Below are 23,729 nucleotides of genomic sequence, written 5' to 3' on the forward strand. Positions count from 1 at the left end.
CTTTCTTAGTGGATTCAGTGCTGGCTCCCTGGCAGATCCTTCTGGATTACACCACCAAGACCTGCTGACTCTATGCTCGAGAGGAGAGGACCTAAGGCATCAAAGTGGTGTCCTCAACAAGAATGACAATATAAAAAAATGTAGAAATGTAAAACTCACCAAGGTAAGTAATTCCAATGCCAATAGTACTGTTCACTGCACAACATAATGGACAGTGATCTTTTTCTTCTGATCAGTAATATGATTACACACATACAACAGCAATAACTTACATTTATATAGCGCCTTTAAAGAAGTAAAATATCCCACAACCCTTATTCCTGATCGGGATATTAATCCTGATGCTATTGCCACAGCTGACAAATGTGGTATGGCTTAAGAGAGAGAAAAAATAAGTGGAAGCTGTTATCTCAAAGGTGTATCATAAAAAGAGATGGTTTTATCATTTAAGAATGAGTGACTATATTAGCTGTGGAAGGATCCAGCAGGAAACAGCTGTGCACTTCATGCATATATGGGACCACAATGTAATAATAAAAATGTGGAAGGCCAAATAACGATTTTATTTCTGTATGGTTTGTATGGCAAAATTGAACCATCTAAGATATAGCAAGCTAGTTAGGCAAAGCATTGGAACATGTAACTAAATAGATGCAATGTGTAATGTGTACCCAAATATGCATCATAGTGACTGTTACATTTTTGGATCTTTTGTGCCCTTCTTAGTCTAGACTCGTTGACTCATAATTTAGACTATTCTCATAGATGTGTTTTTATAACTCAAATATCTTCACTAGCTCAGATAACTAGGTAAGCTTTCAGTAACATGAACAGAAAAATCTCTCTGCCAATTACTTTAGCTATTGAAATTACCCTATGTCTTCATAACATTTTTCTGCCATCTGTGAAAATTGGCAGACATCAAACCTTGTTTCAGATTTTGAATATCAAGTGAAACTATTTAAAAACTAATTAACATCCTGTGGCCTTGCACACAGGGAGTCAAGATCAAAATGTAGTCTTCAGGTGAAGTGAGGTTAGAGGGTAGGGCTAATTGGACCAGGCAGTGCAGATATAAGGAAGATGGTTGTGGTGGTTGAAGGTCAACCATCACAGCCCCAGGACATCGCTGCAGGAGTTCGTCAAGTCAGTGTCCTAGGCCCAAACATCTTCAGCTGCTTCATCAATGACCTTCCCTCCAACATAAGGTCTGAAATGGGGATGTTTGCTGATGATTGCTCAGTGCTCAGTGCCATTCACAACTCCTCAGATAATGAAGCAGTCCATGCCTGCATGCAACAAAACCTGGACGACATTCATGCTTGGGCTACTAAGTGGCAAGTAACATTCGTGCCACACAAGTGCCAGACAATGACTATCTCCAACAAGCAAGAGTCTAACCAACGCCCCTTGACATTCAACGGCATTACCATCGCAGAATCCCCCACCTTAGCTAAAGTAATTGGGGGTCACCATTGATCAGAAACTTAACTTGACCAGCCACATAAATACTGTGGCAACAAGAGCAGGTCAGAGGCTAGGTATTCTGCAGAGAATGTCTCACCTCCTGACTCCCCAAAGCCTTTCCACCATCTACAAGGCACAAGTAAGGAGAGTGATCGAATACTCTCCATTTGCCTGGATCAGTGCAGCTCCAACAACACTCAAGAAGCTCGACACCATCCAGGACAAAGCAGCCCGCAAGATTGGCACCCCATCCACCGCCTTAAACATTCACTCCCTCTACCACCGGTGTACCATGGCTGCAGTGTGTACCATCTACAAGATGCACTGCAGCAACTTGCCAAGGCTTCTTCGGCAGCACCTCCCAAACCCACAACCTCTTCCACCTAGAAGGACAAGGGCAGCAGGTGCATGGGAACACCACCACCTCCAAGTTCCCCTCCAAGTCACACACCATCCTGACTTAGAAGTATATCACCGATCCTTCATTGTCGCTGGGTCAAACTCCTGGAACTCCCTCCCTAACAGCACTGTGGGAGTACCTTCACCACACGGACCGCAGCGGTTCAAGAAGGCGGCTCACCACCACCTTCTCAAGGGCAATTAGGGATGGGCAATAAATGCTGGCCTTGCCAGCGACGCCCACATCCCATAAACGAATAAAAAAAAATTCAGCTCCTATTTTAAAGTCATATATTCTGTACTTATTTTCATATAATACTTTGATTTTCTATTATTATTTATAGTTAAATAACAACATTTATAGCATTTTGAGAAGCAGGGAAGTAGAGAACTGAGAAAAACCTTGACAAGGTACAGACTTAGTGAACATAGCCTGGCGATCGAAAAAGGCAGACACAGGCAGACCAGCTGCCAAGAGAGGACAGGATATGCTCTCACTGCAGTCAGGGAGTGGTGGAGACAGAGATGCACTTCCTCACAGCTTGTGGAAAATATCAGGGCATCAGGGAGAATTTCTACCAAAAATTCTCACAAATATGCCCTGAATTCAGAAATTTTAATGACGACCAAAAACTCCCATACCTACTAGGGGAAGAGAGAAACTGTGTAACACTAGCGGCACACTATGTTACAGCTTGCCATAAACAGAGGGACAACCAGTAGACCTAAGAAAAGAGTATATACAAATTATACGAAAGTATATTTATACACTCAGGGATATATCTGTTTATACACTGTATGAATAGATCTGCGTTTATGTGTTCAACCATAAATGTATTTCGATGCTTTGGCAACATAAGATGTACCTTATCATGCCAATAAAGCGATTTGAATTGAATTGAATTGAATTGAATTGAATTGGTTGGAGCATAGGCGTTTCTCTGCACTACAGGTTGTGGAGCGGGGAAATGCAAAACTAAGGCCACTGGCAGCAAGGTGTAATTACAGCATGATATGCTTACAGGAGCAATTTCTATTATAAATGTGGCCATAGCAATTTATAGTAGAAAAAGTTGACAGTAGTGAATGGCCATCAACAACAAAGAGGTATGTTATTGGTAAGCAATGATGTCTGATAAGAGGACAATAGATCTACTCAGCCTTTAACAGCATGCTGACACCACTCTTATATTAGTGGTATTGTTATGACTACAAGTACATTGCACCATGTATGCCAAAGTTTATATTTACCCTTGTGCTCACTCAGCAGATGAAGGTGATGTGCCACTATTACAGGAGGTTGGTATTTAAGAGTTAGACAAATCCACACGACAACAGTCAGCCCACTGTCAGTTGCACATAGCACTTCACACAGTCCTAAGAGCACAAGCACCTCACTTTCTCAACAAGAGCACATTTCACTTGATGATAGTAACACAACCCCAGGTCATTGGCAGATCCAGGGAAGTCTTCAGAAAGGACAGCAGTATATTTGTAGATAGATGTTTGGGACTCTCTTCCATAAGCGGCAATTGAAGCTAGATCAATTGTTAATTTTAAATCAGAGATTGATAGCTTTCTGCTAACCAAAGGTATTAAGAGATATGGGCCAAAGGCAGGGATATGGGCCAAAGGTGGGTATATGGAGTTAGGTCACAGATCAGCCATGATCTTATTGAATGGCGGAGCAGGCTCGAGAGGCTGAATGGCCCACTCCTGTTCCTATGTGCCTATGTTCCTGATCTATACTTTCATTTACCTGCCTTTGCTCCATTTCCCTTGATACCCTTATGTAACAAAATCTATTGATCTCTGTCTTGAAAATTTCAGTTCACTAAGCATCAACAGTTTTTTGCAGGAGAGAGTTCCAGATTTACACTACCTTTGTATGAAACACTATTTCTTTTGTATCTGCCCTATGGAATCCCTTTATCATTTTAAAAACCTTGATTAGATCACCCCTCAACCTTCTAAACTCAAGGGAATGGAAACCTGCTGATATGGTGCACATTCCAACTCAGTCTCTGAGGTCATAGCTACAGTGTGTTTAATCTTAGAGCTGTTCTTTTGTCAACCTAAGTGGTAATGAAAGAAGGTTTTCACTGTTATTAGGGGCTTTCAAAAATTGTCATTGTTGACGGTAAGTGTTTGGTACTAATGTGTAGAGATGGATCTGGGATGTCACGTTTTTATTGAAATAAGTGGGGACCTGGCATAATTTTCAGAACATTATTTTAAATAAAATAATGAGTTCAAAGTATAAAAATTAATCCTCAAATGTTGCAGCACATCTTCACAGAGGATATCACGGCACTACATTTTGCAGTGGAAGCATATTCAAAACATAAACAACGACTGTTTGCAGTTTTAATTTTCTTCACAAAGCAAATTCTATTCTTCCAATAAACTTACTCATTTTTATTTGTCTCTCACCTTGTGGAGATTTCTTTTCGGACTTCAGACAGGTTTTATTGGATGGGTTCCAATAATATGCTTCAACTGTTATCCATTAATCCTTCCTAGTGGGCTGTTATTGGAAATCTTCCAACTTGAATGGGGTACAAGGCAGGAATGCCCAATTTTTGTTTTCCTTCGACTGAAGCCTTTGACTTAAATCAAATTACATTTTTCCTGAAATCCAGGGAATAATGATTGGGATAAAGTATCGAATTGATTTATACGTGGACAATGCTGGCTGGAGAGTGTAGAACCAGGGGTCTCAGGATAAGGGGTCAGCCATTTAGGACTGAGATGAGGAGAAATTTCTTCACTCAGAGAGTTGTGAATCTTTGGAATTCTCTACTCCAAAGGGCTGTGCATGCTCAGTTGTTGAGTATATTCAAGACTGAGAGCAATAGATTTTTAGACACTAAGGGAATCGAGGGATATGGGGATTGGGTGGGAAGGTGGAGTTGAGGTCAAAGATCAGCCATGATCTTATTGAATGGCGGAGCAGGCTCGAGGGGCTGTATGGCCTACTCTGCTCCTATTTCTTATATTCTTAATATTATACTGGTAAAAGGTAACTTTAGGACTTATATCAGGAGATTCTACTTAATGCAAAGAGTGATCAACACTTGGAATAGAATTATGGGCAGACTGGTGAAAACAAAATCCCTGGAATCAATTAAGAAACAATTAGATGCAGCAAAGCAGGAAGTGTAGATTTGTTTTGGATGGATGAATTAAGATGGGCCAAATGGCTGTCTTCATCCATAAGTATCTTGTGATCCTGTGGTTATCAGAATCTAGAGCCTGGACAGAGTCCTGTTATTTTGGAAATTATGAATTCGTTCTCAATATCAGATTCCCAGATAAATAGAGGAACAGATGCCAATTCATGAACATTGTCTTACATCAGCGTGGTTTTGCTAAAATTAACTATGAGGATCCACTCCTCGTGATTTAAGGTGATTTTAAACATTGGGAGGTCATTGGAACCTGTCCTTATGAGGTGAATGGATTCCACTGACATAATATTATTTCAAAAGCCAACTATGCATTGGTTTTATATTAACACCCTCCATATAGGACTTGCAGAGGGTTTACGTGATGGTCCATGCATTCTTGGTGAGGTGGGGAGAATTAACATTGAGAAATTCATGGCACAAATGAAAGTGCTAGGATTGGAATTCTGTCTGACCCAAAACCATAACATCAAGCCTTTTAATCTAAAATAAGTACCAGAGTGGATGTGAAGGGATAATGTGAAAGTGCAAAGAATTCAAATACAATGGAATTTCATGAACATCAACCACTGGGGCATTTGATGTGTACCATAGTCACAATTTGCAAGGTGGATGAAGAACTTACAAAGGTATATGGTACCTAATAAGGTACATTAATACAGTAACATGAACACAGACAATGACATCTTGAATTTATATAACACCTTTAACATAGAAAAATGTCCCAAACTGCTTCACAAAGGCATAAATCTCAAATGCACTGCTTATTTCATTTTGGTTTGGGGTAATGCAGAAGGTATATGGGGAAAGAGCAGGGGAGTGAGACTAATTGGATTGTTCTTTCAAAAGAGTCGACACAGGCATGAATGGCCTCCTTCTATGCTATTGGATTCTATGACCCTAGGTACAATGGGAATATGTAACTTATCTCATTACTGGAAAAGATCTCACGGCCTCGTCACAAAGTTGCAAGTAGGTTGGTTGTGAAGGTCATACTGAAAAGTGGACTGAACCCAACATTTCAATGTTACTTATTATTTCATTTGTTTAACCCAAGTATAAAATGATAAATATATGCAATTAAATTTATTAAAATGTTTAATTATGTGGAATTGCTAAATTATGGGTGTATCCAAACACAATGCAGACACTTAGATTAGCTCCAGATAGATTTAAAAGAGGACCAGAAGATCCAATGGACCCAGGTATTTTTTAATTCTGGATGGACATCCCACCAGAGGTACACTTCATGCAGTGTCAAAGTGATGTGAAACTACCTCCTCTGGGAGTCTCCCACCACTTCTCTCTTTGGTCAAGTGGGGATCTGAATCCAGATTTATACTACAACCTTAGCGTTGCCATGAAGGGGGAAAGTGACACTTAAGTTGTTATGTAAATGTTCCTTTAATAGATTCTATACACTCTGACTGTATATTAGCTGTGGCATAATGGTAGCACTCTCACCTCTGAGTCAGAAGTTTGTGTGTTCATTTGGAGACTTGAGCACAAAATCTGGCTGACACTCGGAGGTTCCGTCTTTTGGATAAGATGTTAAACTGAGGCCCCATCTGCCCTCTCAGGTGGACGTAAAAGACCCCATGGCATTATTTTGAAGAAGAGCAGGGGAGTTCCCCCTGGTGTCCTGGCCAATATTTATCCCTAAACCAACACCACTAAACAAACAGATTATCTGGTCAATATCACATGGCTATTTGTGGGACCTTGCTGTGTGTAAATTGGCTGCTGCATTTCCTACATTACAACAGTGACTATACTTCAAAAAGTACTTCATTGGCTGTAAAGCGCTTCATGAAAGCGCTATATAAAAGCAAGTTCGATCTATCAAGTTTTATGGCAAAAATATCAAGGAGAGTGGGAGCAGTGGCAAAGTGAAAGGGTTCAACATCAAGGCAGGAAGATTCAGTAGCTACATCCATTGGGACAGACCAAAACCTCATGAATGATTATCAAGTACACATACCTGTACTTGCAACGAGGTATCACTGGTCTAAGTGCATGTGTAAGAAGAACCAGGAATGTGATGGATGTGCAAAAGTCTGTTCTTCATCTCATGAGATCCAATAGCCAATGAACAAAAAACAATTTTAGTGATTTGGTAAGAAAATCAAGAACTGATACTATAAGTACCCAGTGAGGTAAGAACAGGAATGGTATTCTGGACCATCCCAGTCCACTTTAACCCCATAATAATATATATGTATCGATATGCTGATTGCAAAAAATGGATACTGTACCATATTTTAAGTATATTGCGGAAAATAAAGTTATAAGCTTTTCATCTACCTGGTAATTCTTAAAAGCACAGATCTTTCAAGATTGCTTAGGTAATAGGTTTCCATGATTTTGACTTTCTGATATATATACACCTAATCATTTATAAAATATATATAACCATCACATGTTATAACCTCATCTTCTTAGGAATGATTGTACTGATCACGGATGGTTTTTCAATCAGCCGTGACTTAGGTTACTCTGCTGCCGAGGGGTGGAGCTTTGCCCTTTGGACGTTCCATGCAGTGTACCGTGCTTTCAGCCAATCGGTTCTCCGAATGTTAATAGTGTTTAATAACTCTGTTTCAACACCTTGTGGTTGACAACAAGAGCAGGAAAGTACTGCAAACGTTTTTTGAAAATTATTATTTTGGAAGGAAAGGAAGCTTTGTTGTGCCTGAACTTGAACTGTGCCTATTCCAGGAACACAAGCAAACAAGCACAACATGAGTGCTCCAGCTGCCGACCACGAAAGTCCAGCGCTAGGTCCCCCCAATGTGCCAGTGCCGGTTACTGAGCTGCAAATCAAACACACCAAGGTGAGTGCGTTCATTTAAATCTCAACTCATCCCGCGTTTACAAAATTCCCGACTGCAGCCCTGTGCGTTTAGTCATCCCCGGCCGATCTGTTATTTCATTGAGATGCAACAGAATTTGTTCTAAATCTGAAACTAAAAGCTTTGCTCATACGAGACCGCGAGCATGCTATGAAACCCTAAAATAATACCCGGCTTACAAGGTTTTGTTTAAGTCACAATGGAACCTAATATATGATCGGAAAAAATAGTTGTTATTACTTAGGTCGATTTCAATGGAATTTTTTTATTATAACAACAAAATGTGAACGCTTTTACTTGCTCCCAATCAACTTCACACAGACCTGCGGCAGCCAGCAACCTGCCAGAACTATAGCGAGCAGAACCAGAAAGCCCCGATCTCACCGGTGCAATAAACTGGAAGATCAAAGTATTTGTTGATAAAGAAGACAAAACATGCTCTCAAATAACTACGATTTTAAAAAAAATACGTGTTTAGAAATATGTGTCTACTAAAACATATGAATATCAGGGACCTTGACCCATGTATTGTATAAAGTGCAGTATTAACTAGAAAAGCAGACTAGCCTTTAGATGTTAAGAGGATTCACAGCTTGGTATTTCTTTCCCCCTTACTATTACCGTAAAGCGTGGGCTGCACTCAACCGGGGAAAGAAAGAACAAGTAAGCGCGCTCTACAGTGGGGTTTGAGTAGCTCTGTTCGCCGGCGGTGCTATTTTGAACCGTTGCCCATTCTTAGGTGTTTGCTTTCTTGTAGATCTTTATAAATAATGAGTGGCACAACTCCAGCAGCGGCAAGAAGTTCGCAACTTGTAACCCTGCCACGGGAGAGAAGATCTGCGACGTGGAAGAAGGCGACAAAGTGGGTTTACTTAATAATTTCAACATTTTTTTTGAATAACTCCTAGAGTGTGCTTTGTTTTTTTTCAAAATTGTTAAATCTTTGTCAGTCTCTCAGTTTTCAGACATATTAGAACAACAAATGAAATGAGACCATATTCGAATCCATGTTTTGACTTTTAAAAACTGTAGCTCGTTCTGCTCGAAATGCCTATCATATTCAGAGTTCATTGATATTTGGTATATTTAACTTTTACTTCAAGGATGAGCTATGAAGTATCTTGCTGAACACTTCAGTTAATGGTAGATAGGTATCTATAGCTAGTTTCAAAGAGAGATTCAATTTGAATGATGTTTGGGCTTGAGTAATAAAATACACGTTTTACTCAGGAGTTGAAATCATGTCAAACCAAGACAATCTTTATTCAGCACCTTTAATATTTTTTACAATATATGCTATAGTCTCAATAAAATGATAGCCATGATAACCACAGTAAGAAACATCTCAGAAGTGACATTGTAAAGGACAATAAGTAATGACTGTAAAGTCATCGTTACAGAAATATATTGGCCCAGAAATTCGTGTTGGAGGCTTCCCACGGGTGCAAGCCCCCGACTTGTACTTACCTAGTGTGCCAGCCGTTGAGCTGTGGGCCCGCATGGGATTCCGATCCTGGGCCTGCTCCAGCGCGCAGTGCTTGCGTATCCCAGGGGCGCAGTTAGTTCGATGCGTCCTCTGAGATCATGTGGGCCATGGAGAGCCAATGGTAGCAGGGAATGCTTCATTCATAAGTTTGACAGAAAGAGCTGTCAAACCTATAAATACTATAAGCCCCAAAACATCACTAAAACCTCAAATAAATTTTTAAAAACATCACATTTTTAAAATAAACTATAAATTACAAGAAATAACTATTTTAAACAACAATTTAAATTTTTGAAAAAATTAATTACATTTTCTAAAGGGGCCAAAAATAAACTTACCTTTCTTTAAAGTATTTAAAAATAATAAACCTGTGGAAAAAATGTTTTAATTTTAATTAATGCACCACTTACCTTGTTAAAAGCAGGCCTTGCACCTGCTTTTTAAAAGTGTAAATGTTGGAGACTTACCCTCCTGGAAAAACCTGCAAAAAAAATGTAAGTTCAATGCGCACGCGCTGCCTCTCTGGCGCACGCATTTAGTTTCTGAACCCCTTCTTTCAGGGGAATGGAAGTGCCGGTTTCCCGCGCATGTGCAGTGCATGCAGAAAACCAGCACTTTCGTTGGGCCGACGCGTGAGTACCCCGTGCGTACTCACGCATTGGGCCCGAATTTCTGGACCATTGTTTGATGATTGATATGAGCGTATAATAAAATACATATTCTGCAGTTCCAAAAACAATCATAAGGTAATCAAGAAGTTATTGAACAACAGCATATTTCTGAAGTTACTGTCAATCTTCACAGAATCACAGAATCACAGAAACCCCACAGTGCAGATAGAGGCCATTTCGGCCCATCGAGCCTGCACCGACACATATCCCACCCGATCCCCGTAACCCCTACACCAACACATATCCCACCCTATCCCCTGTAACCCCACGTATTTAATCCCCCTAACACTAAGGGTCAATTTATCATAGCCAATCACCCTAACTCGCACATCTTTGGACTGTGGGAGGAAACCGGAGCACCCGGAGGAAATCTTGTTCTGTTTGGGTGCAGAAGTATTCTTCTGGTACTCAGATGGTTAAAGCACCACAGTCATCAAAACAAGGTCACAAAAATTGGATGGAGAAATGTGATTATGTCAGAATAACTTAGATGGTAAATTCTTTTTTTATTTTTGAAGGCTAAGAAAGTTGTATTATAGTTTTTATAATATATATAGGGGGAAAAATTCAGTGTCGCCCCATTTGGGGTGTGATTATGGGCCAGGCACAAAGATTAGTGCCTGGCACTAATTATCGCCTCTGACTGCAAACTTGGCTTTTATCGCACCTGGAGGAGATTGGAGTGCTAAATCAGGTGCTTCACACCTGTCTTAAGGTGCAAAGGCCGAGGAGCGAGGTGCTACCTCAGAGCGCTGGTGGAGCTCATGTGATGTCCGTCAGCAATGGAACACAGACACAATGGCGCCAGCCAGTTCTTAAATGGGATGGTTGATTTTGCTCTCCATCCACATCCTGCTCATTGCAGCCTTGAATCTTGGCTTGGAGAGACCTGTACATCAAATCTGCTGGAAAGAACAATGGAGAGGCCCAGGCAAAGAGCTCAGAGTGCAGCCCCCATAGTCTCTTCTAAATCGATACAAGGAAGGTCAAATCAAAATGAACCTGTTAAGTGCTGCTCAGTACCTAAAACTCCTTCACACAGCGTTGAATCACTCCAGAAGTCTCTCTCACTCTCTCTCAGAATGCATGGTGCAAAACTGTCACCAACAAAAAAAGGCAGGAAGCGGTCACCTTTAAATAGCGCTCCCCCAGTCCCTTCCTGACTGCAAAATGCTTCCCTCAACCTGTCGTTGCTAGCGGCAGGCGGTAAGGCAGGAGGCACCATTCAATATCCGGTCTGGGGCGCTACCAGGGCGCTGCACACTCGACTGACGTCATGATCTGCCGGCGCAGGAGATCGTGGCGGTAGTGTTTAGTGCTGCCGCAAAATGTCTAGTTAATATCATGAGCGGCGCAAACATTGCCGCGCACAGGCACTAGTTGCTTTGCGCCCCATTAGCGCCCTCTTAAGGCGCTAATGGGAGGCGCAAACCAACTGAATTTTTCCCCCATACCCTTTACACAGAGTAGAAACTGTATGGGTTTTCTATCAGTTAAAATCTATAAAGATGATTTTATCCAAAACTTTACCATTGAGGATATATTTTAATTAATCTCAAATGTCCTTTAAAAACTTTTTAAAAATTGACCTTGTTGTAACTTGGGATATTTTTCCTCCATTCATTAACATGTAAACTTACAGCAGTGATGTTAAAGTTCTTTTCTGTGAAAGTCATACTGCACTATTCTTAGAAACTAGAAGACAATAATATAGGAACTTCAAGAACCAGACCAAAACACTTTGGGGGAGAAATTCGGTTGGTTGCGCCACCGATTAATGCCTAAAGAGGCTGAGAAGTGGGGCAGTAGCCAATTTCTGGGTGGGCGCAGGGCACCTAGCGCCTCGCCCCATATTGAGCATGCATTTAGCGCCGGCGCTAAATCTTAGCGCCCGCTCACGGGCGCAGGCTGATTATGATGTCATTTGAGTGTGCAACGCCTTTTGGGCACCCCGGACTGGAAATTCAGTGGCGCCCCCCTCCGTAGTGCCTGGCACTAATAGTGACAGCTTACCTGGAACCTTACCAAGTCGCTCTCGGGCTGGAGGAACATTATTTAAAGGGGACTGGTGTGGCTTAAAAGCGGCAGCCATTTTTGGAGCACAACTTCCTCGAGAGCTACAAAGAGTTGCTGAGCTGCACACTGAGAGCCATTTGACCACTGAGCCAGCGCAGGCAGATGATCTTCAGCCTTCTGACCATCACCTTGCTGTTGGTGAGCCTTGACAATGAGGAACCTTCCTGTGGGCACTTATTATGGGGGCTGCATTGGAGGGGAACGTCCTGCTGCTGAATCATCTGGAAAGGGCACTGAGATGCTGGGAGAGGGGGGCGGGCATGGCCAGACGGAGGAGGGCCAACAGACGTCGCCACAGCAGACCTTATGCTGGCAGGGTTTTCCGACAGCAGTTTTCCTACATGAACATGCCGGAGGAGCAGTGTGTCAGAAGGCTGCAATTTAGAAAGGAGGTGGTGACTGAGCTGTGCCAGCTGCTTCAGCGTGATCTGCAGCCTCAGATAAGGTGCAGGACATCTCTGTTGGTGGTTGAGAAGATGCCTGCTGGCCTGAACTTCTACGCGAGCGGCTCTTCTCAGGCTGCGCGTCAGAGGCTGATCAGAAGTAGCTTCTAGGCCCCTCTCACGGAATGCTTCCTGCCATTCCAAGAACAGGAATGGAACCAGTCTGATACCACCAAGCCTGTGAAGGGCAAGATGCATGTAAATAGCAGGCATGGCCATTGTAAATGAAGAAAGTGTTTCATTACACAAAATGTGGTTCCTTCAAACATGAGAAAGCTATGGCAACAGAAAGCAAAACTAATACACTGACACATAACTGCCTCTCACACCCGGGAGACTGTCCAAAACATAAATCACATTCCGACCATCTTCCTTGGCCTTGATTCCACTGCGCCAACCAACGCATCCAATGCCCCATCAGTGAGGCGTTCCACCCTCTGCCTCACCCTTTCCATGTCTTGCTAGGCTGTTGTGCCACAGGTAGGCTCCCACCGCTTTGAAGGCCTACAAGGCAGTGAGTGTGTCTGGTGATGCCAATTGACCTGCCCCTTTAAGAGCTGGCCGGCGCCAGTGTGTCTCAGGGAAAGTGATTATTGACAGCACCTTCGCTGCGCCCCGCCGCCACGAAATTGGGTTGCGCCGCTGGGTTAGCGCCTTAAGAGTAGCGTGCAATGCCTGATTTAGCACTGCAATCACCTTTAGGGGCACTGCAATCCAATATCGTGCTAGGTGGTGCTAAATTGCGCCTGGTGCTAAACTTTGCACATCGTCAGGACTAGCACCCCAAACGTGGCTATACCGAATTTCTAGGCCTTTATTTTCTGCCAATCTTTTATCTTATGATTAGCAACAATGGAACGGTACCTTGATCTTTGAGAAAATAACATTTTGGAATCATAGAAAGCTACAGCACGGAAGGAGGCCATTTCGACCCATCGTGTCCGTGCTGGCCAACAGAGAGCTATCCAGCTTAATCCCACTTCCCAGCTCTTGGTCCGTAGCCGTGCAGGTTACAGCATCCCAAGTGCACATCCAAGTACTTTGTAAATATGGTTAGGGTTCCTGCTTCTACCATTCTTTCAGGCAGTGAGTTCCAGACCCCCACAACCCTCTGGGTGAAGAAATATCCCCTCAAACCCCCTCTAAACCTTCCACCAATTACTTTAAATCTGTGCCCCCTGTTTTTTGACCCCTCTGCTAAGGGAAATAGGTCCTTTCTATCCACTTTATCTTGGCCCCTCATAATTTTATACACCTCAATAAGGTCTCCCCTCAGCCTCCTCTGTTCCAAAGAAAACAAACCCAGCCTATCCAGTCTTTCCTCATAGCTAAGATTCTCTACTCCCGGCAACATCTTTGAAGATCTCCTCTGTACCCTATCTAGGGCAATCACATCTTTCCTGTAATGTGGTGACCAGAACTGCATGCAGTACTCTAGTCGAGTCCTAACTAGTGTTTTATACAGTTGAAGCATAACCCCCCTGCTCTTGTATTGTATCCATGGTGTGGAGATGCCGGAGTTGGACTGGGGTGGACAAATGTAAGAAGTCACACAACACCAGGTTATAGTCCAACAGTTTTATTTGAAATCACAAGCTTTCGGAGCGCTGCTCCTTCGTCACCTGATGAAAGAGCAATAAAGGCAAGCATTCCGTATGCCTTCTTAACCACCTTATCTACCTGGCCTGCTACCTTCAGGGATCTGTGGACATGCACTCCAAGGTCCCTTTGTTCCTCTATGCTATTCAGTGTCCTACCATTTAATGCGTATTCCCTTTCCTTGTTAGCCCTCCCCAAATGCATTACCTCACACTACTCCGGATTGAATTCCATTTCCTACTGTTCTGCCCACCTGACCAATTTATTGATATCTTCTTGCCGTCTACAGCTTCCTTCTTCAGTATCAAGCACACAGCCGATTTTAGTATCATCTGCAAACTTCTTAATCATACCCCCTATATTCAAGTCTAGATCGTTGATATATACCACAAAAAGCAAGGGACCTAGTACTAAGCACTGCGGAACCCCACTAGAAACAGCTTTCCAGTCACAAAAACACCCATCAACCATTACCTTCTGCTTCCTGTCTCCAAGCCAGTATTATCTATCTATATATATAAACGGATACTTCTGTCTATTTGTCTGTCTGTCCTTCTGTCTGTCTGTCTGTCCTCACGTGTGCGTCTGTATGGTATGCGCTCGAAAGTTATAGAGCGTACCTATGCGTGCGTTACGTCGAAAGAAAGCTTACCTTTCCAAAACGGTCTTAAGCGTATTTACGTTTCGGCCGGACAAAAATTGCGCCCGCGGTATCCGAAAAACCTTCAACATTCCGCTCATTAGCATCTCATTATCCGCTCATTAGTGACAGAGTGACCTCGAGGTCGACCAATCGTATGCCGGGTTGCTGGCGCGTGCCGCCGGGCCCTCCTACGGTCGAGTGACGGGACGATTGACCAATCCTACTCTTTGGTGACCTGACAGTCGACCAATCGGTGCATGTGTGGGCGGGCCTTATCGTTCTGAACCGAGGTGAGTTGCCGCCATCTTGCTTCCATTCTTTTTAGGCTCCGGAGGGCGGGGGGCCGTGCTCGGAAGATCGGGCCTCCGGAGTTCGGTGCTTGGGGTGGGGGTTGGGGGGGGTTGGGGGGGGGGTGGGGTGGGGTGGTGGGGATCAGGGGGCTCGGGAGTTCGGGGGGGTGGGGGGGCGAGCCTCGGGGATCAGGGGGCTCGGGGAGTCTCCCCCTCCCCCTCCCCCCCTCTCTCCCCCTCCCTCTCTCCCTCCCCTCCCTCCCTTCCACCCCCCTCCCCCCTCCCCCTTCCCCCTCCCCTTCCCCCCCTTCTCCCCTTCCCCCCCTTCCCCCCTCCCCCTCCCCCCTTCCCCTCCCCTTCCCCCTCCCCTTCACCCCCTCCCCTTCCCCTCCCCTCCCCTTCCCCCCTCCCCTTCCCCCCCTCCCCTTCCCCCCTCCCCTTCCCCCCCTCTTCCCCCCAGTCGCTCTCTCTTCCCCCCAGTCGCTCTCTCTCTTCCCCCCAGTCGCTCTCTCTCTTCCCCCAGTCGCTCTCTCTCTTCCCCCCAGTCGCTCTCTCGCTTCCCCCCAGTCGCTCTCTCTCTTCCAACAACAACATGCCCTCAAAAGACCCTCGGCACCGCCGGGCACTTCAGCTATATATATAAAAGGATCAATCTGTCTGTCTGTCTGTCTGTCCTCTATACACTCAAAAGTTATAGAGCGTACCTACACATATGTTATATCAAAAGAAAGCTTATGATTATGGAAGTGTCATAGGCATATCTACTTTTTGGTCAGACAAAAATTGTTCGGACAGTATACAAAAAACTTTCAAAAAATGGACAACTCCGCTCATTAGCGTTGAGTGACGTGATGGTTGACCAATTGTACAGGGGATAGCATTGAGTGATGTGATGGTTGACCAATCATACAGGGGATAGCGTTGAGTGACGTGATGGTTGACCAATCGCTGCATCACAGGGGGGTGGTCATTGTGTGTGTGGGCGGGCCATCCTACAGGGGATAGCATTGAGTGATGTGATGGTTGACCAATCCTACAGTTGAGTGACCTGATGGTTGACCAACCGGTGCGTCTCGGGGGGCGTTTCATTGCGTGTGTGAGCAGGCCTAATCCTTCTGAGCTGAGTGGCCGGCATCTTGATTCCTAAACTTCGCCCCCATTTTTTAATGCCGAACGCGGGCACCCACCGCATTAAGTAACACAAATAAATTGTTTTAAAAAAAAGTAAATTCATTTCTAAATATATTTTCTAAGCTCATTAATTTTCCTAGCTTTCACCCTCTTTTTTTGCTCTTGACTCGCTGTCTCTGCCGGGCGCTGCAATCTTGGAGGGTTACCCCACCTGCAGGCCTCAAAGCCTCGGCCTCTCCTCGTCAGCCACGCTCGAGCTAGGCACCGCCCATCCCACTGGCCCCGATTACGAACAAGCGGCCCGACATCGTCGCCATCTTGGTAAAGGCTGGCGGGGCGGGAGACAGTGAGCACGTGAATGTCGGCGGCTGCCCAGAGCAGGACCTGAGCTCAGGTGAGTTGGGCCGGGCCTCAGGCACTATGCGGAATGAAGACGCACAGGAGTCTGGGAATTGTAGTTTCCTGGGCTCGGGCTCTGCGGGACGTTGAGGTGAGTGGCGGAAAATCACCGATCTAGCATTGTGATAGCGGGAGGAGCGAGCGAGCGCCCCAAACTCAGCAGAGCAATCCAAGAGAAACAAGTCCACAAAAACCCCACCACCCTTTCTGCGGGGCAGGGTGGGGAAAATGAGGGTTGCAATTAAACAGCGGGGCGAGCAAGTAAAAGGGGGGATTGAGATCTTATATAAGCACCGTACCTTCCCCCTCCTCCGGATTCTTGAAGCTCCAGCACTCGTGTCTCTGCTTGAACACGGGAGCGAGGGCGGACTGGATTAATCTAGACAAACACTGCAAGAACCCCGTCAATCATCCTCACTTAAAGGGGCCAATCCACCCTGACCCCCCCGCACCTCCAACTTCTGATTTAATCACTCCCATTCTCTCGTGCTCTTCTTCAAATCACGCCCCGTCATATTTTATGCCCACCTGAGAGGCCAAACAGAGCCTTGGTTTAACATCTCATCCAGAAGGTGGCACCTCTGACAATTCATCACTCCCTCAATCTACATTATGCGCTCAAGCCTCGAGAGTGGAGTTTCAACCCACTGCTTTCTGACTCAAAGACAAGAGTGCTATCACTTACCTGCCATCCTGGAGTCCCTCTCTCTCTCTCTCTCCTTCCCTCTCTGTCTCTCTCTCTCCTTCGCTCTCTCTCTCTGTCTCTCTCTCCTTCCCTCTCTCTCTCTTCCCTCGCTCTCTCTCTCTTCTTCCCTCTCTCTCTCTCTCTCTCTCTTCTTCCCTCTCTCTCCTTCCCCTCCTCTCTCTCTCTCTCTCCTTCCCCATCTCTCTCTCCTTCCCCCTCTCTCTCTCTTCCCCCTCTCTCTCTCTCTCCTTCCCCCTCTCTCTCTCTCTCCTTCCCCCTCTCTCTCTCTCTCCTTCCCCCTCTCTCTCTCTCTCCTTCCCCCTTTCTCTCTCTCTCCTTCCCCCTCTCTCTTTCCCTCTCTCTCTCTCTCTTCCAACAACAACATGCCCTCAAAAAACCCTCAGCACCACCGGGCACTCCAGCTAGTCTATATATATATAAAACAGTTGGTTTGTCTGTTTGTCTGTATGTCTGTATGTCCGCTATACACTCAAAAGTTATAGAGCGTACCTACACACATGTTAAATCAAAAGAAAGGTTATGATCAGGGGAGTGTCATAGGCATATTTACTTTTTGGTCAGACAAAAATTGTTCGGACAGTATACAAAAACGTTCATAAAACGGACAAAATCCGCTCATTAGCGGTTGACCAATCCTACCGCTCATTAGCGTTGAGTGACATGATGGTTGACCAATCCTACAGTTCAGTGACCTGATGGTTGACCAATCGGTGCATCGTGGGGGGCGTTTCATTCCGTGTGTGGGCAGGCCTAATCCTGCAGCCTCCCGAAACTTCGCCGCCATTTTTTTCATCCCCACAGCGACAGCACCAGCCAAACAAACCCCCACATTGTGGCTCCGGGAGTGGGAGGTGAGTTGGAGTCACTCAGGCCGGGCCTCACAACCGCTCGGCCCGAGACACAGAGCGGGCGGGGGAGCGTCAGCGGCCGGCCGTAAACTGCGCGACCCGCGGCGCGGCGGCCGCACGCACTGGGAGCTCAGCTGGGGTCCGTCTCGGCCTGAGAGCCCGGCCGGGCCTTCAGCGCTAGGCCCCGCTTGGCCACCGCGGCTGGGCTCAATTTTCAAAGCCCTTCCCCGGGTGCCAAAATAGGGGGAGGGAGGGAGAGGAGAGGGGGAGAGGGAGAGAGGGGGAGAGAGAGAGACAGAGGGGACAGACAGGGGCAGGGAGAGAGAGGGGGGGAGAGAGAGAGGGGGCAGGGAGAGAGAGGGGCAGGGAGAGAGGGGGGAGGGACAGAGAGAGGGTCAGGGAGGGAAAGAGTGACACAGAGCGCGGGAGCGGCAGCGCCCAGCCGTAAACCGCGCGGCCCAAAAAAGCCCTGGCAACGCCGGGCCCCCCCAGCTAGTATGAGCATAAGCCCAAGCCTGAATGTTGTCCAGGTCTTGCTGCATGTGGGCATGGATTGCTTCATTATGTGAGGCATTGCGAATGGAACTGAACACTGTGCAATCAACGAACATCCCCACTTCTGACCGTATGATGGAGGGAAGATCATTAATGAAGCTGCTGAAGATGGTTGGGCCTAGAACACTGCCCTGAGGAACTCCTGCAGTGATGTCCTGGGGCTGAGATGATTGGTCTCCAACAACCACAACCATCTTCTTTTGTGCCAGGTATGACTCTAGCCAGTGGAGAGTTTTCCCCCTGATTCCCATTGACTTCGATATTACTAGGGCTCCTTGATGCCACACTTGGTCAAATGTTGCCTTGATGTCAAGGGCAGTCACTCTCACCTCTGGAATTCCAGCTCTTTTGTCCATGTTGTAACTTGGGATATTTTTCCTCCATTCATTAACATGTAAACTTAAATCAGTCATGTTACAGTTCTTTTCTGTGAAAGTCATACTGCACTATTCTTAGAAACTAGAAGAGAATAACATAAGAACCTCAAAGTGTTACCATGACACAGTACACAAAATTGCATTTGAGCAAAATGTATGGTGACCCAAATAACCACAGCCTTGGAAACTGGTGATAATTTACAGGAAAGCAAGTGTGTGTGTATATGTGTGTATGTACATGCGCGTGTGTGCATGTGTCTGTGTACGTGTGTGTGCTCAAGTCTATGGCCCAGAATTTCTATACCCTGTTAGTTATACTTGTTCCTGCACCCTTCAGCTCAAAGATTTTTCCCCACAAAGTTGCTGGAAGTGCGAGCTGATAACAGCACAGCCAGGGCAACAGGGCACCTGGGACCTTGGTGAACAATGAGACAAACAGTGTATCTCCTTAATCAATGATATTTAAGGGGTGAATTAGAGTAACTGGCTGTAATGAGGTCTGGACCCAAGTGGTCATGGTGGTACCACACATTGAAAGCCATTATTCTACACACATAGATCACATTTTCATAATTTTTTACTATGCTCTTCTTTACAAAAGTTGGCATATTAGAGTATTTAGGGTAAATGTTTAAATGTGTCTTATATTACAAGGTCACCTATTGTTCTGATTAATCACTACAGCTACAATCTGAGATTGGTATCTGAGGAATGGGATACATGCTTGCTACATTGGAATTATACTGCAGACTGTGCATCAATGAAGGTCACACTGGATTAGCTACAATGGAGCATTGCACCTGTGTGGTCTGGTTCCTGGGTGACTAATTTTAATGATATGAAAGAGTGGATAAGAGCTTTCTGCTCCCAATATAAAATTGGATGGTGGCTTATGAAGGAGATCCAGTAAAGTGCCTCGATATTTTTATAATGTAACTTTGGATTAGACTACAGTTATGTTACATTTAATGTGAACTCAAACCCAGAGAGGTCTCACACCTCCTGAATTTGGTGGACTCGGGGGTCTGATCAGGACCTGACTATTGCATTGCATTGACAGAAAAGTGATGGTATGACTGCACCATAATGTTCTTTGCTGATGTGTAAAGAAGTACAATGTTAGCAGCACTTTCAAGGACATCACAGATGTCCTATCCTTTCATACTTATATTCATATTCTGTACTATGATTATTTAACCTGCATCAACTTTAATTATTGCACCTTAATAATTGTAATGCAAAGGCTTACCATGACACAGTTCACAAAATTGCATTTGAGCAAACTGTATGGTGACTCAAATAACCACAGTCTTGGAAACTGGTGATAATTTACAGGAAAGCAAGTGTGTGTGTGTATGTGTGTATGTAAATGCGCGTGTGTGCACGTGTCTGTGTACGTGTGTGTGTGTGTGTGTGTGTGTGCGCAAGTCTGTGGCCCAGAATTTTCATGCCCTGTTAGTTATACTTGTTCCTGCACCCTTCAGCTCAAAAATTTTTGTCCACAAAGTGCTGTAAGTGCGAGCTGATAACAACACAGTGAGGGCAACAGGGCACCTGGGACCTTGGTGAACAATGCGACAAACAGTGTATTGTGGCGGTACCACTGGTTGTCCCTTACATTGAGATATACATAATTCCCTTTAACTTACCTTACTGTATGTTTAACTTACCTTTTGGGGCTGTTGCCCTTTTAACTTACCTGTTGGGGCCATTGCCCCTTTAAGACGCGCCCTAGCATGCTGACGTCACGTCACGTACGACGTGATGTGCGTGCGCCGGCACAGCCCGGCCTAGCGTCTTCGGCCTCAACGGCCAGCCGGCGGGAGCGACGCAATCTTCCGCTCCCGCGGCAAGCACCGGCACAGCTCGGCCTAGCGTCTTCGGCCTCAATGGCCAGCCGACGGGAGCGACGTGATCTTCCGCTCCCATGGCAAGCACCGGCACAGCCCGGCCTCCCGACATTGGCATCAACGGCCAGCGACGCAACGACGTGCATCACGTGACGCCCTAAGCGCGGGAAACGCGAACAATGTGATGACGCCACAACACAAACGCGATGACGTCATCACGCTTCCCACAGGACTACGAACTCAGTCCTCGTGGAGTCCCCGCTGGGACAAGACCTACACCACGGTGCTCCTACAGTCAGCCATTTTACCTGCTATCTTACCTGCTGTAATTAGCCTGTTCCTGTAAATAAACAACTTATTTATAGTTCGTCGAAGTCAAACTCTCTTATTTAGTGGCGATCTACACGAACCGTTACATTGGTGACCCTACGATGTGAGTACGGGAGCTCATCAATTCCAACGCTACAATTGGTGAACCCATATCCATGAACGATTTTCACGGCAGCAATGCGCAGCCTGACCCTCGTCTTCCCACAAGACGACCAACGCACAACCGATGAACAACCACGGAACAGCAACCGCCTAACACCGATTCCACCAAAAGCGACCCCGTCTTTGCGAACGGAAGCGCAGCTTGGAGGTGAGCCTGTTTTTCACGAACGCTTTCACAGAGGTAGAGCACGACCAATGGCAACCGTCATCCACCAGCGCTACAATTGGTGGGTTTGTGAATGTCTTTCACAAACGAAGCACGCTATGGAAGCATCAGCCGTTCTGCTGTCGCTACCGCAATCCAGGGAGCCACGGTCTCCCTCGTGCTTTATGAAGGTAGAAGCCCTGTTCGCTGAGAACATCAATGCGGCACAGACCAGGCACGTGCTCACGGTCTCCGTATTCGACTCTTCTACCGCCACACGGATCGTCCGCCTCTACGTCCACAGCGACAGCAAGTATACATCTCTCCAAGCGCGGGGTACAGCATGTTCGGGCCCACAAAATCGGAGCGTGCCCTGCGGGGATACCACGAGGATTCACCCCCGCAAAACACGAGGACGCACTCCTCGCGTGCGAGGACCCATCCCTCGTGAACACCGATGACTCCTTCTCCGCCGACGACGCACCAGCCCTTCAGCTTGCTGGTTGTGTTACCTACTGCACGATTCGGCATGAACAAAAGGCGTGCCGCCCTCCCGGCTGTTTTCTCCTAAATCTACAACAGTTTCAAGTGTTGCCGCCCTCCAGGCAGAGTTTACCCTGCCCAAAAGCAACAACAACCTGGACCGTTGCTGCCCTTTATCCAGTTTTCCCTTTAGCAAATGCAAACGTCTACTGAAGCTGCACACATCGAGGACGGCTCCAACGGGCATCCTGCAGCCGCGATCAGCCACGTGAAAGTTGCTGGCCTCACCAATCACTGATCAACGCAGCAACTCTTCACCCTCCGTTGTGTTATCGTCGTAGCACTATGGCACGCACCGTTCCGTGCGTTCCAGCCTCCCGAAGGTTTCGCTCACCTGTCGGCAAGTTCACCGACCTCACCAGTCAAGTCCTCCTGGATCGCCCGTCGGCATTCCTGCAGATTTCGTCGGAACAAGGACTTGTTTCAACATCAACGGAGACATCGCCCGCGTCCGCCCAACCTGCCCATCACTCTGACAAGGCCTGCTGTTTCGCACGTCTCCACGGTCCTTCGCCTGACGGATACGTTTTATTCGCCACGACGCGCGTAAGGATCCGCTCACAATCAGCATCTTCATACCTCGCCTACCAAGTCGAGACAGCACGACCGCCGTGACCACCAGCTCGTCAGACCATCTCATCCTTGGACTTTCATTCAAGCAAATTCTGGGGGGGCCTATGTGGCGGTACCACTGGTTGTCCCTTACATTGAGATATACATAATTTCCTTTAACTTACCTTACTGTATGTTTAACTTACCTTTTGGGGCCGTTGCCCTTTTAACTTACCTGTTGGGGCCATTGCCCCTTTAAGACGCGCCCTAGCGCCCTGACGTCACGTCACATACGACGTGATGTGCGTGCGCCAGCACAGCCCGGCCTAGCGTCTTCAGCCTCAACGGCCAGCCAATGGGAGCGACGCAATCTTCCGCTCCCGCGGCAAGCACCGGCACAGCTCGGCCTAGCGTCTTCGGCCTCAACGGCCAGCCGACGGGAGCGACGCGATCTTCCGCTCCCGCGGCAAGCACCGGCACAGCCCGGCCTCCCGACTTTGGCCTCAACGGCCAGCGACGCAACGACGCGCATCACGTGACTCCCTAAGCGCGGGAAACATGAACAACGTGATGACGCCACAACACAAACGCGATGACGTCATCACGCTCCCCACAGGACTGCGAACTCAGTCCTCATGGAGTCCCCGCTGGGACAAGACCTACACCACGGCGCTCCTACAGTCAGCCATCTTACCTGCTATCTTACCTGCTGTAATTAGCCTGTTCCTGTAAATAAACAACTTATTTATAGTTCGTCGAAGTCAAACTCTCTAGTGGCGATCTACACGAACCGCTACAGTATCTCCTTAATGAGATTTAAGGAGTGAATTAGAGTGGGTGAATTCAATGTCAAATCAGGTACAGAAAGAGAAATAAAGAAAGACTGTATTAAGAGAGTGAGAAAAGAGACAGAAAGGAAGTGTCAGATTTTTTAAAAAGATTGACATTTTTAAAATCTCCAACAACAATTCACTACCTAAAGGAATGGGACTCTACACTTTTAATTGTTCACTTTCT

The 23,729-nt window shown here is 46.1% G+C and overlaps 1 protein-coding gene across 1 annotated transcript in view; it reads left to right on the forward strand.

Moving 5' to 3' along the window:
- Positions 1–7,674: 7,674 nt before the first annotated feature.
- The window catches only part of LOC147124388 (aldehyde dehydrogenase 1A1-like), a 173,633-nt gene continuing 157,578 nt past the window's right edge, over positions 7,675–23,729 (forward strand). Inside the window, exons 1-2 of the mRNA XM_085986329.1 lie at positions 7,675–7,888; positions 8,664–8,768. Coding sequence (XP_085842455.1) covers positions 7,796–7,888; positions 8,664–8,768 — 198 coding nt within the window. The 5' untranslated portion in view covers positions 7,675–7,795. The remainder of the gene's footprint in view (positions 7,889–8,663; positions 8,769–23,729) is intronic.

The sequence above is a fragment of the Somniosus microcephalus genome, chromosome 1 (genome assembly GCF_052327205.1).
Source record: "Somniosus microcephalus isolate GS21.2 chromosome 1, FLI_Smic_1.0, whole genome shotgun sequence".
Lineage (NCBI taxonomy): Eukaryota > Metazoa > Chordata > Chondrichthyes > Squaliformes > Somniosidae > Somniosus > Somniosus microcephalus.